Below are 14,207 nucleotides of genomic sequence, written 5' to 3' on the forward strand. Positions count from 1 at the left end.
GTTTCCTGCCCGTTCTGTCATCCTGAGAAGGGGACTCCATTAGTGAGCAGTTAGGGGTGGGGGCAGGAAGGAGTGTGTTCAGTCCTCTGTGTGTGTGGAGGCGGCTTTGGGGCAGCTGGTCATCTACTTTGTCACTGAGTCTGGGTCCTATCTCCGCTTTTCTTTCCGTGTCTTCGTGGGGAAGAGAGTCCTGGTTCCCAAGCTCGAGCCCACGCTAGGCTACGCTCCTTCCTGGTGGGTGAGGTGCCCGAGGGGAAAGCAAGAGGCATTACCTTGGGTCATGACGATCCCGGCCAGCGCCTTGTGGCGGGCGTGCGCTGACGCCAGGCCCATGGCCAGCTCGTGGAACTTCTGTGTGACCAGCTGGGACACCGTGTCGGCGAATTCCTGAAAGACACAAGCAGCAGGCCTCTGTGACGGTTGCGCCGCTGCCATGTCCTCCCTCCTCCAAGCTGCGACCCCATGGGCGCCTGACGTCCCCCTGCCCTGCGGCGCCCTGCCACCCAGGCACCGTGGCCCCCCAAGCCTCGGGACATCAAATCTGCGGCGAGGGGCTTCCCTGGTGGCGCAGTGGTTGAGAGTCCGCCTGCCGATGCAGGGGACGCGGGTTCGTGCCCCGGTCCGGGAGGATCTCACGTGCCGCGGAGCGGCTGGGTCCGTGGGCCATGGCCGCTGAGCCTGCGCGTCCGGAGCCTGTGCTCCGCAACGGGAGAGGCCACAACAGTGAGAGGCCCGCGTACCGCAAAAAAAAAAAAAAAAAAAAAAAAAAATCTGCGGCGAGACTCAGCCTCCGGCATGGCCCCTGGGTACAAGCCCCTGAGCCTATGCAGAACCTTCGGGTGCGGGGACCGTCCCCTACATCCCTCCCTGCCTTGCAGAGGCTTCCTGCGGGGGGTTTGCACACACACACATTGAGCAATCGATTCCCACTTTCTTCTCCGTGTCACAGAACCAATTCTAAACCCCCCCTCCATGTCCAGGGACCGCTCCCCACAGCTCCTCCACAGCCTGCTCCTTAAGTTTCTGCACACGTGCATGTGTACACACACACACAGATACACACTCGTGCATGCACGATACACACGTGCACATACACATACACAGAGAGACCCATGCACGTGGCACACATACCCATGCACACCTGTGTGTACATGCATACACATATGCACACATACATTCAGACATCGCAGCCACACACGGGCACACACATGCCACACGCATACACGCACACACAAAGATACATGGGATGTGTACACGCACACAAACACCAAGGTGATGTAATCCCGGTTGTGGAGTTTTCTGAAATGACCCGTGTTTCTACAACAGTGGCATGTGTGAGACTTGCAGGCCCGTGTTCCCCAGAGAGCTAGGCTGTCGACTCCCGCCTTGCTCCTGGTCCCGCGGCTGAAGCACGTGCAGTGGCCCCATCACCGCTTTTCAGTCGACTTTCACAGGCTTGGAGTCGGAGACCCCAGTGTGCGTCCACGTGGGCCCGGTTTCATATCCTCTGACCTCGCACGGGGGTTGTGGGTGCGGAGGGCAGGGGCCCCATCCAGCTGGAGGATCGGGCCGCTTCTGCCGGTGTGAGCACGGGACCATCCCCCCTCACCCGCTGTTCCCCCTGGCAGGGTGGTCCAGCATCCGCGGGCCGTGCCGTGGGACGCCTCCGTCTTTCGCTCTGGAATCGAGTTCTGGCGCCTTCGTGTCGCCTTCCGTCCCCAGGAGGCGAGGGCGGAGCTGGTGCCCTTTCCTCCTCCAGTAACTTTCCAGGTGCTTCCCCACACCTTCAATGGTCCTTTCCCTTCTTTTAAAAATGAAGTTTCTGAACGTGCAGGAGGTGATGAGACCAACAACATGACAGAGGAGACATCTATCTCATCCCTTTGTGTCCATTGGACGGGGCCCTGTGGGGCCTCAGAACAGGACGCCCCGAACCACTGAACAATGACATAAATTACACAAAAGCCGGCTTTGTGCGGAAACCCAGAGGCCAGTGTGCTTCGCTCAGGGACGCAGAGCAGATCCGGTGCCAGCACCGCCTCTTCGCTGTCCCTGCTTCGGCCTGCAGGGAGGTGCTTCTCACTACTGAAGCCACGTCTCTGCCAGGATGTGGCCGGGATGGCAGGGATGGGATGTCAACCCAGCAGCCTTGGCTCAGACCCTCCTCTCGAAGCCCCACTCCCTGCTTCTGGGGAAGTGGCTCTCTCTCCTGCGGAGCTTCAGCGGGACCAGCCCGCCTACAGGGAGTCGGGGCTGAGCACTGTTCGTGAGGAAGCGCGTTACCAGGCGGCTTCATCCTGGGTGCCTGGCGCCCTGGTGGAGCCATTCCAGGAGAAGTTGACGCAGAACAGATCAGAGCTTGTTCCTGACTCTCGCGGTTACGCGGATGAAGGGTCCCTCCCCTCCCTCCGCCTGGCGAGGCGGGTGGGGCAGCGGACGGAGGTGGGTTGGGTTGTCCAGTCTCTCCAAGGGTGATGAGGACCTCTGCTAGTGGACATGACCTCGGACCCAGCAAACCTCCTGTGAAAGGGCTGCAACCCCAAGGGGGGCCCGGGGTTGGGGGGCTGCCCCACCGGCCGGTCAGGCCCCTGGTCTGTCCCAGCAGGCCTGACCCTGGGGTTGGGCTCCTGGCCTGCAACTAGTCCATTGTGCCCCATCTCTTAAAACCGTCCTCGGCTGAGGACACTGCTTTCCATCACACAGCCCTCGGTGTGGAGCTGGTCCTAGAACCCCATGCAGCGTCTGTTTGGGGCTTTGTCTATATTTTGTGCTTCCCCAGCAGCTCCATGTTTTTAATGACGGAGCCCCAACTCCACGTACATTTGAGGTAGGGGTGTGGCTTGTACGCATCTCACACTTTCTTTGTCCTGCCGTGCACGTGTGGTCCCACGTGTGTCAGTGATGACGCACATCTCGGATGGAGGACTGTGTGCACCCACGACCTTTTCAGGGATGGCAGAACACACACACAGGCTGGTGGGAGGGTAGACATTTCAGGAAAAAATTAGTGATGTTTCTTCACCCGTCGTTCTGGTTATTTTCTGACTCTAACATGCTCTCTCAGTGGGCTGAGCTGCCGCCACCAGCACCACTGGCCCCGTGCCCTCGAGGGCTTCCCTGGTGCCCCACCTGGGCCCAGGTTGAGGGGACCATGGCTAAGTACCAGAGCTGCCCGCCTCCACCTCTGAACCACCCATGCTCCATCAAGACCTTTTTTTTTAAACATCTCCTCCCGTTTTCTTTATCCTTTTTTTTAGGGGTCTTGACAGTTATGTTAAGCATGTTTCTCAGTTAACATTTTATAAAGGTGAATTGAAAAAGAAAAAAGCAAAGATTTCTTTAACTTTTCTTACTTTGGGTGGACAATCTAATTAAGATGTAGAGGGGTATTTAGCTGGTTAAAATTTACCTCTGGTATTTAACCAGTATTACTTCCTAGGACTGCTTTGAAAAGTCTTGCTTATAGGGAATTTTATGGAATGTTTATATATTGAACTATGACCCTTAGCTTTTCTGGGTTTAAAAGTCAAAGGAAGAGAATCACGAATAACCATCTCCATCGGAAAAAGAGCATCTCTTCTATTACAGGGACCCGAGTTGTCTCTTTACAGACCTTCTGGAGTCTTTGGGAAATGAACAGTTTTTGGTTTTGGAAAAGGCTGGAGAAACGCAGTCTGCGAGCTTTTCTGCTCCGAGGCCCCCTTTCCCTCCACAAAGCCCGCCCCTCCCCTGCCTCTCCCCGGCACCCCATCTACTGCACCACAGCTATTTTCAGTGATTGGCTTTAATTAAATCACATACATGATTATAGCTCTATGTAGTTCTTCATGGTTGGATTTGTGTATGTAAGTGACGTTGTCATTGATTACATGGGGTGTTAGAAGCCAGGTGGAAACTCAGAATTCACGTAGGGAGACGCAAACCTACCGTCTAATTTAACAGTAGGAATTTTTTTATGTTTTAATCACTTGGGATTTAATATATACAGTCAACTTCGGTTACTGTGAACCCAACTAATCAAACCCTGAGATAATTTGATTTTTCCCCACCTGGCACTTGGTTTATCATAGAAGCAGCTAAATGCTCAAAAGCAAGCTTGCATCGAGAATTATTTTTATAAATTCAAATTCCAGGACACGTCTGGGGGCTGTGTGGAGTTCCTTCGGTCTCCTAGGGTGGAGACGTGCATCCCAGCTAACAGCAAACTACTTAAAGCATATTTTTTGAGCGCCCAGGCCGAGCGGTCCTGCATCACTGCTTTCTGGTCTAGTCCATCCTGGGTGAGAGAGGAGGGATCCTACAGAGATCCCACGTCTGGCTTAGGTCAGCCCTTGGGCACAAGCACAGTGAGAGTCGTGGTGGTGAAGCCCCCCACCCTGGAAACCTCAGGGTGGGTGGTCTGCCCATCCGGACAGTGAACGGGGAGGGCCTGGGTGGGGCAGGAGAGGCTGGACCTGGGGACAGTTGAGAAGCCGGCTTTGTTATATCGAAAGCCCTACACAGGGAGTCTCTAAAGATGCACTCCAAAAGTCCCGAATGAAGTGTCATTTGCAACATAAATTGTTTGTTAAATATGAAAAAGAGAGATGTCCAGTTGTACTCATTACTGCTGGTGATTTAGGGATTTAGAAAATGCCTCTGAAGGTCCCCTGGTAGCAGGAGAGCATTATTGTGTCTTCCGCAAGTTGGTCACGGCCTCTCCGAGCACTTAAGTGGCGGGGAAGTATGATCCCCTGAAGGCCCCTCCCCCTGGAGGCCTCAGGACCCTGCCCCAGCTTTTCTCAGGGCAGGAACAGGTGGAGTAGTTGGGACTGGGGGCCGTAGAATCTGCAGTGCTGCCCCAAGTCCCTGCAGGGGCCCGATGAGCCTTGGTCTGAAATTGGTCAATGCTGTTCTTGCAGAAATTGGCACAGGCTGGACATTTGGACCAGAAACGATCGGAGGAGACAGGATCTGGCTTCTGGTTAAATCATGGTGATAATCAGGTGCTCCTGCTTCCAAAGGTTAAGTGGGGAAATTGGCCCTGCATTTAATGAGCTGTGTGTTACTGTACTTAATGAAAAACAGGAACGCGAGGCTACCCAGGCTTCTGCGTGTTGTGGTCTGCACGCTGCCTGTCGGCCCAATTACCACGGCAAATTAACAGCATTATTTAAATAGGAAAACAAACTTTAAATAGGAACACCAAAAGACTCAAACCCTACTCATTTCCAACACTAATATTTTGAAAGGCTTAAGTAAATAAAATGTGTTCGGATTTGCAGTAGCAGTCCTCAGGGTAAAATTGACATTCAGCCAAAGTGGTGAGGATATTAAAATCGATAGATTATGAGGGAGAGAGCCGTCAGTAAATATTTTCCTGTTGAAATCCCGTCTTTGGGTTTATACTGCTGAAATATCAGAAAGGTTAGATTTGCATATGGGCGGGGCCAGGCGGGACCTGGGACACCCCGTGCCCTTCCTGTCAACCTTGTCTGCAGCACACGACGGTGGGCGGGCGCCCTGGAGGTGGGCGTGCCGGGGGCCTAGGGAGTGGGGCCATGTGCCCCCGCTGTTGGGACTCATCCTCCATAGAGCACGGCCAACTTGTGCTCCTTCTTGGCCGTCCACGCGGCCAGAACCGGGAAGGCAGGAGAAACGCTGGCAGGATGGTCATCTGGCCGCCGGACAGCGGTACGCAGCTCAGAGGGATTCCAGTGAATGGGAGAGGATCTTCCCCACCTTCCATCTCAATACTCCTTCGTGTGTCCGGGGAAGAGCGCATCTCCAGGTCTTGGTAATGACTCCTGTTTGTTGACAATGGCAATAAAGCCTCAATCAATTTCAAAGTCAGGGACTGGTGAACACGTGTCCCACTAAATAACTCAAGTTACCTGACTACTCAATTTTTCTATATCTCAAATTACTGAGAGGCCAATAACAAATCTGAAGGAAGGCATGATAGATGGAAGCCCTTTACCCCCCCTTCCATGGCATCATGGGAAAAGCTCTGAACTGGCATCAGAGGACAGGCTTGAGTTCCTTCACACCCTCTCTGAATTGTTCAACCACCACCGGGCAGTTAGCATCTCTGAGCCCTCGGTCTCCTTTCTGTAAAGAGACACTGTAAGAATTACCTGTGAAGTCCATGATCCTGAATCTCAGCAGGGAGACCCAGGCCTGCAGCATCCGCCTAGAACGCTTCTGGATGACGTTTTCTTTCCAATGTTGCCAGAAGTAGTTGCTCCATGGGCACCAGGGGCTGCGTGGAAGCGGAAGTACACGGAGGCTGGAGGACCTCTTCAGGGTTGGCCCCCGCCTGTCGTGGGCAACAGGGAGGTAACTGCACGACACTGCCCCTCAGTGTCCTGTGGCTGTTCCCAGCTCGGGTGTTTCAGTGGGACGGCCCTGAGCCTAGGAGGTGCGCATCCTGGCAGACAGTGTTTTCCAAAGACGGCTGCGCCCTTGTCTCCCACGCTGCTGGCTCTTCTCACCAGTGATCTCCACCTGCCACCTGCCTCCTATCCAGTAGGCTGCGCGTCCACTCCTCGGAGATGTCTTACCCGCGGAGTGAGAGGGACGGTGGACCGTGAACGCACGCATCTGTGTCTGGGTTCTGGATGTGACCTCTCGGGATGCAGCTGGGCGTAGCCCCATGGAGAGGCCGTGGGTGAGCTTCCCCGGGGAGGGGGTCCTCGGCCCGCAGTGACCTGTGGAGCACAGCCCAAATGACAGCGCAAGAGCAAGATGCACGATGGTGTGGTTTTGAGCTGTTGGGTTTGGGGTGGTTTGTGACACAACGACAGCGCCTAAGGCAGATGTGGCGAAGGTGCTGCTAGACCGTGATGGGCAGTTTGGCAGAGGGCTTGGATCAGACCACTCCTGTTGTCGCTACCTAACTGCAGCCTGACTTTGCGTACATTATTTGGCCTGGACGTTCTCACCTCTCCAACAGGAATAGTGCCTGGGTCACGGGATTTTTATGGGGTGAAATGAGAGCCCAGAAGTAGATGCTGAAAATAGTACCTGGTACTGAAAACTCAGTGTCGAATCCGCCAGCATTAAGTGTTTTGTTATTATCGTCCAAACCGTGTGTATACAGTGCTTCCGCGAGGCGGTACAGAGATACCTCCCGGCTCTCTCGGCACCCCTGGCTGCTCAGCACGAAGCTGTTTAAAGTTCACGTTTGACGCCATCAGGCAGTGTTGAGCGGTGTCTGTTGAGACCACCGTTCCCGAAACACTTCTCGTGTGCCGAGTGGCTTCCCTGGGCCATTGCTCCCCGCCCGCCTGGCCAACCCTGAGCCCTCGGTGCACCATCTGCTGGGCACGCTTTCCAAGACCCTGGGTCACAGGTGAACAATGAGGAACTGGGAAAGCTGCGCGTTGACTTAATCTAAACCCCTGGGCATGGATGCTGTGTGTATTTTGGATCCAAGTCCAATCTTAAGGAGGAATCACATACACGTCAATGTTCCATGCAGTCATTTTTTAGTGAAATCACGACAGTTTGGGGTGAGGAGCGGCTCACCAGTTAAATTATTCGCTTGCCCTTTTATCAGCTTTAAATCTGTTATTATTGTTCCATCTGGAAGACAGTCCCTTTAGTGACAATGCATTTGGACATTAATGTTTGGAGTCAGGTGGACCCGCACTGCAGGCCACCCGGCTTACCCACTCATTTCTCGGACTTCAGTCCACCCTGATTTCATCCTCGGGCCACAGTGTCCTGTGGTTGGTCACTGATGAACATCACGCTTACGAGCCTGACACCCGAGGACCAGAGCCCCGTCTCTGTCACCCTGGCAACGGCAGCGTCCCTCCCCCACCACATACACCCCGGTCAAAGTGTGCGTTCGCCTTTGGGGCCTCTGGAGCACCCCCCACCCCCCAATTGTTAGGATTGGGAAGGGGTCTGTAGGAGCTGTTGCCGTGGAAACCTCACTGTATCTAGAAAAACCGGGGGAGAGGCCGAGTGGAGGCTGTTTCTCCAGCATTTCTCTTCTTATTTCGTCTCTGAAGCTGTCCCCTGGGGAAAAGAATCAATCAAAATTTATTGAGCAAGACACTAATGAAATCCAGAGGCTAATCAGACAGGGTTCTCTGTAGAGAGAAGCCCGTGACATGACGTCTGTCCGGGGCTGGGAGCCCGCCAGGTGCTGAGTGCCTGGGGCAGCCTGTCCCCTTAATCCAAGGGTCCCCAGCCCCCAGGCCGCGGACCGGTACTGGTCGGCGGCCTGTTAGGAGCCGGGCCGCACAGCAGGAGGTGAGCGGCAGGCGGGCAAGCGAAGCTTCCTCTGCCGCTCCCCATCGCTCCCCATCGCTCGCATTACTGCCTGAACCAACCCCCCCACCCCATGCCATCTGTGGAAAAATTGTCTGCCACGAAACCCGTCCCTGGTGACAAAAAGTCTGGGAACCACTGCCTTAATCCACATCATCGTCCCAGAGGTGGTCACTGTTGCTACCCTGTTCACAGACCAACGAGCTGAGGTGGAAGAAGTAGACTTCCCTGCAAGTCTGGTTGGACGCCCCACAGGTGGGAACCACCGTCCTGCCTGGAGAGGGCTGCTGGGGTGGGGGGCAGTGAAACGCTGCCCCTTACACCAGTCTGGGTTTCCTGACTGCCTCAAGTCATGAAGTGACCTCGGTTATCGGAGACGGAGGACTTCCTGGAGGAGGCAGGAGGTCCCTCCCGGTAGGAGAGCTGCTCAGGGGCATCTGTCGCGGATGCTCTGAATCAGACTTCCGGGCAGCACAGCTGGAGCTCAGATGCTTCTAACACACAGCACATTTGACAACATGTGACAAAGATGCTGTCCCTGAACAAATCGCACAGGGTCCCTGAGCTGGTTTCAGCCAGGCCTGTCTTTTCAGCCACCACCGCCCACTACCCCGTCCCTCTCGGCTTGGTCCAGTTTTAGTGGGGGTTCTTCTGGGTCGGCTTAGCCAGACCCCTCTGACCTGCTGTTCCCTCCTAGTGGTTTTCCATCCGCTGCCCCACCCGGCCCTGGGCTGCAGTCCCACCGGCCACACTGTGATCTGAGCTGGGCTCCATGCCTCCTTGCAAGGCCATCGCAGGGGTCTTTACCTGCCGCCACTGTCCTCCCCATGAATAAATTCTTCCTTTTGGTGCTTTAACAGTGATACTGAATAGTTCTTTTCTTAACCTTGTCTAAAAAATGGAGGGGATCAGAAACAGCAATGGCGGAGGGTGGGGAGGGGCAGGAAGCCAGATGTGGGTGGGGACGGTGGAGCTGGGACAGGCCAGATGATGGTGACAGGAAAGCCAGTCGCTCTGCCACACCTCCTGGGGCCAGAAAACCAGACAGATGGACACCTCCGTGCGAGAGTGCCGAGCTGAATGTGTGTGGTGGGACTTTAGCCCTTGCTGTCATCCCTGGTCTGCGGTCCCCATGCGGCCCCTACACAGCCGGGCGGCCTCCCCTTGCTGGGCTCCAGGCTGGGCCCCCTTCTCTCTCTGTCCCTTTGGTCTACACAGGCCTCACGCCACCCGGGGCTACTGTGAGACTCCCACCCAATTCAGCCCTCAGAGGAAGCCCCCTGCCCTCCCTCTTGACCCTGGAAATGCAGAAACCCACCAAATGAATCTTGGAGCAGAACAGCGAGGTTCCCTCCGATCTTGTCTCCCCGCCCCTGGCGGTGGGGGGCAGTGTCTAAGCTACGGGTTTCTTGGTGAAATGGGAGAATCCTTTGTCTGTGGGCAAGAGGCCCCTCAATACCTATGATGGATTCACAAAGACGGGTAGGGAGCTGGTCACACTCATAAACTCCAATTTTATCAACGTGAAGGCATTTAAAATCTTGTACTGTTGGCATTTAAAAATTCTACATGATGAATTACATTAAAGAAGGGACTATGGCTCCGCGCTCCCATTGCAGGGGGTCCGGGGTCGATCCCTGGTCAGGGAATAGATCCCACACGCGGCAACTAAAGATCCCGCATGTCTCAACGAAGATCCCTCATGCCGCAACTAAGACCTGGCGCAGCCAAATAAATAAATACATAGATAGATAAATAGATATTAAAAACCAAAAGGAAACAGGGGAAATGAAGAAAAGAGGTTCTTTGGATAAGTTTTTTTTCCCATAAGATGTTATGGAAAATACCGAATGAACCTTTTTGGCCAACCCAATACTGTTGCAGGAAACGGGACTCGTGAAACAGCCCCAGGGCCAGCAGGCCGCCAAGTGTAGACTATGGGTGAATTAGCAGGCTGTCGGCTGTCGTCAGGCTCTCAGGCTCCTCCCTCAGAGAGTGAGTGCAGGGTCAGAGGGCTCAGGGCCGCTGGGTCACTAGGAGCAGTGCAGGTAGGAAAGAGGGGAACCCAGTAGCTACTGCTGACCTCGGCGGGGGGGTCCCCTCCCTTGGGAACCAGGTGCCAGAGGGACCAGCGCCGCAGCGAAGAGGTGACCCCGGCTGGGAGAGGTAAGCCGACTTCCCACAGGTGATCCAGCGGTGGGAACCGGCAGTGGCAGGGTTAGGATTCACATCCAGATGTTTGAATTGTAGCTCCAATATTTGGGCTCCTGACTACAATGTCAAGAGTGACTTCCAAGGGTTTTTTCATAATCGAGGATTTCAAAAAAGCCCCAGATAAAGATCTCATGTTCATTAACTTGAATGATTGAGAATTGAAGTCTGTGTGCACAGATACCTGTGTATCTACACATCGATTAAGTAAATTTGCAGTTATTCACAATTACCCAAATTGTTAGACACCCACAGATCTGTTTAAACATATTAATAGCAGTTACTGCTTTAACAATTAACTTCAAGTCAGAATACAATAAAAATGTAGAAAACGAACTAAAACCGCATTGGAAATGGGATATATCTTTTATGTTGAACTGGTGCTTTCTGATGTACTCAGGGAGATATTTTGCATCTGGGTTTAATTAGAATCTTTAAATTCTCATTAGTGCACTAACACGAGGATGCTCACAGATGAGGGCCTCTGTTTGGGGTTGATTCATGGCTGTTTGAGTTCATCTGGATTTAAAAAGATGCAAACAAGAAGAGTCATTTCAGCACATCAAGAGAGAAAGACTCTCAATAGGTAATGTAGTTGTTCCTCAAAGGAAGTAATATTTACTTTCTTAGCTTTTGTTAAATTCAAGAACAGTTGTTTAGCTATCGCCTGAATAATAAGGGATGCTAACACCTGTTCTGCAAAATTATCAGTGACGTCAATGTCATACTTCAAATGCCATAAAGGACGAACTCTCAGCCCCTTTTGTCTTATGACTTTGGTCCCAATCTGCTTTCTTTACCCTGAAAAGAGTTTCCACAGAGGTGAAATAAAGTAGGTTAAAATTGCTAAATAGTTCCAAACAGTGCATCTGCAGTGCTGACTAAAGCTGCGGCCAGGCCATTGCTGTGCGTTTCTTCAAGCTCATGGAGACCTGACACCAGATATCTGCCACCGCTCATTTCCTGTACGTGACAAATGGGAGAGAGATGCTCGGAAGGTGCGTGTTCTCTAAGCTGAACTTCCACAATCAAGAAAGTCATTGCCCCCATGCCTTGGACTCAGCACTGCTGCGCACACACCTGGGACCTGGACCTGGTGCTTCTCGCTACTGGAACCAGTGCCACACCAATGGTCACCACACATGCCACCCAACTGGCACGCTGTGCCATCAGCAAGTGAAGGTCCTTTCCCGTTGAAGCCAGTTCTTAAAGTCTGGAAGGGGCGAATGTTCAAATGCATAGATACCAATGCAAGGCTACAAGGAACATGAAAATCATGGAAACATGATACCACTGAAGTACATTTCCAGTAAACAACCCTAAAGTATTGGCAATCTATGAATTTCCTGACAAAGAATTCAAAACAATTGTTTTTAAAGAAGCTCAGTGATAGACAACTCAACAAAATCAGGAAAGCAATTTATGAACAAAATGAGGAACTTAACAAAGAGACAGAAATCATAAAATAAAACCAAAAAATTCTGGAGCTGAAGAATACAATGACTGTGATGAAAAAAAAAAATACAATAGAGAGCTTTGCCAGCAGACTTGATTGAGCAGAAGGAAGAATCTGTGAACTCAAAGACAAGTCACTTGAAATTATCCAGGCAGAGGAGAAGAATAAAGAAGAGTGGGATTTATGGGACACTGTTAAAGGAACGATGGATGCATTATGGGAGTCCAGAAGAAGCAGAGAAAGAAAAAGAGGCAGAAAGATTATTTAAGTAAATAATGATAAAAAAGCTTCCTAAATCTGGGGAAGGAAATAGTCACACAGACTCAAGAAGCAAAGGATCTCAAGTAGGTTAAACACGAACAGGTCTACATCGGGACACATTGTAATTATACTGCAGAAGTCAAGACAGAGACTTTTGAAAGCAGCCAGGGAAAAGTGACTCATCACATATACGGGAACGCCTATAAGGTTACCAGTGGATTTCTCCACAGAAAGCTTGCAAGCCAGCAGAGATATATTCAAAGTACTGAAAGAAAGAAAAAGGCCAATCTTTAAAAATGAAGATGAGAGAATGTCTTTCCCAGACAAACAAAAACGGAGGGAGTGAATTGCCTCTACCCCTGCCTTACAAAAATGCTTGGGAGTTCTTCATACACGCGCACACACACGCGCGCGCGCGCACACACACACACACACACTGGAATACCGTTCACCCTTTAAAAAGGAGGGGATCCTGCCATATGTGACAACGTGGATGAACCTGGAGGGCATTATGCTGAGTGAGATAAGCAGACACAGAAAGACAAACTCAGCCGAATCTCCCTTACACGTGGAATCTACGATAGAAGCGGCAGGTAACATTGCAAACTTGTTTAGAACAAACATGACACGGAGATGGCTCTTTTGGGTGGGTGTATTCTGGGGGAAGCACAAGATAACCCTTTGGAGTGAATGGTAGCTAGGTTCTTATTAGATGTATGTGGGGCGGTGACAGGGGTTGGGGGGAGCAGCCTAGATGACAAAGGAGCTGGGCTGTTTGGGGACGAGAAGCCGAGGGGCTCAGGCAGAGCCCCCAAAGCCCTAGCCTGGATGCCACAGTTTCCCACGGCTGGTGCTGGGGTCTGCCCACCTCCAGGGAAAGCGCTTGTGAGCTGTCTAGAATCTATTCGGTGGTTCTGCCACATCCTTTTCTGTTACAGATGCAGAGTCTGAGTCCACAGGGGCGTTTGCTGTGATCCACCCTGACTTCCCCTGGGACTGGCTCAACCCCACTCAGCGGCCGCGGGTCTCAGGTGCTATACTGACTTTAACTCTGTCTGCATCAGGGGTGTCCAGTCGGTCTAGGTGTGGGGGACTGTGGTGGTGACCCTCCCTGTGCAGTTACTTTAAGGCTATCAGCTCGTCTGCCTCGGGACAAGCCTCTGGGTCGGTGGGTGTCCACCAGGTGCCTCGCCGCTGTTCTCTCCCCAGGGGGGCGTGGGACAGAGCTGGCAGGACGCTCGCCCGGGCCAAAGGCACCTGGACTCTGAAAGGAACTGGACTTACAACCCCACTGAGGGCCTCTTATGTGCAGTGAAAGGGGAGTTTGTCTTCACGTCCCCAGCTTCCTCACGCGGGATGAATGTCCTTCAGAATCGGGAGGAAGGATAAAGTGCCCTTGTTGTAGATGAGGTCCGGGCCCTCCAGGCTTCCTCTGAGCAGAGCAGACGTCCGGTAGCTGCTCTGGGGACAAAGGGCCCAGGGTCCCCAGAGGCCTGGCGGGCATCTCAGGAGGGCGGCTAAGCTGTCAGGGTCTCAGGGTGGGGGCCAGGGGGAGAGACTGCATGACGATCAGTGTCTGCCTTGGTCTGGCCTGGCCGCCGAGCTGCTTGGCCACCAGGCAGGTGTCCAGGCCCCGCAGGGCATCCGGCTGCACCTGCAGTTGGCCTTCCTGACACTTAGCCACTTAGTCTGGCCTTTGCCTTACTCCCCTGGGCACAGACTGGCCGCCCCAGGGCCCCCCGGGTCAGGAGCTGCTCCGATAGTGGCTTCCGGCCTTGCCCACCTGCACCTTCCTGCTGGGCGCCACTTGGGGCCCAAGGGGACCCTTGCTTAGGGACGATCCGCTGATATGTGGAGGCCCTGAGTGAGGGTCACGCCCCTCACTGGGATGCAGAGCTGGCGAGAGGGGACGCCGGCCCAGCTGCAGGAAAGGCTCACGCGGGGCGAGGAGGGCCGGGTGACCACGTGCTGGACCAGCACCCCACCGTTCTCTGCAGGAAGTGGGACCCACAGCAGC

The 14,207-nt window shown here is 53.3% G+C and overlaps 1 protein-coding gene across 1 annotated transcript in view; it reads right to left on the reverse strand.

The window, feature by feature from the left end:
• ADARB2 (adenosine deaminase RNA specific B2 (inactive)) overlaps positions 1 to 14,207 on the reverse strand; it is a 363,774-nt gene that overhangs the window by 32,870 nt on the left and 316,697 nt on the right. The window contains exon 4 of the mRNA XM_065871875.1: positions 273 to 387. Coding sequence (XP_065727947.1) covers positions 273 to 387 — 115 coding nt within the window. The remainder of the gene's footprint in view (positions 1 to 272; positions 388 to 14,207) is intronic.

Source organism: Phocoena phocoena, chromosome 2 (genome assembly GCF_963924675.1).
Source record: "Phocoena phocoena chromosome 2, mPhoPho1.1, whole genome shotgun sequence".
In the NCBI taxonomy this organism is placed as follows: domain Eukaryota; kingdom Metazoa; phylum Chordata; class Mammalia; order Artiodactyla; family Phocoenidae; genus Phocoena; species Phocoena phocoena.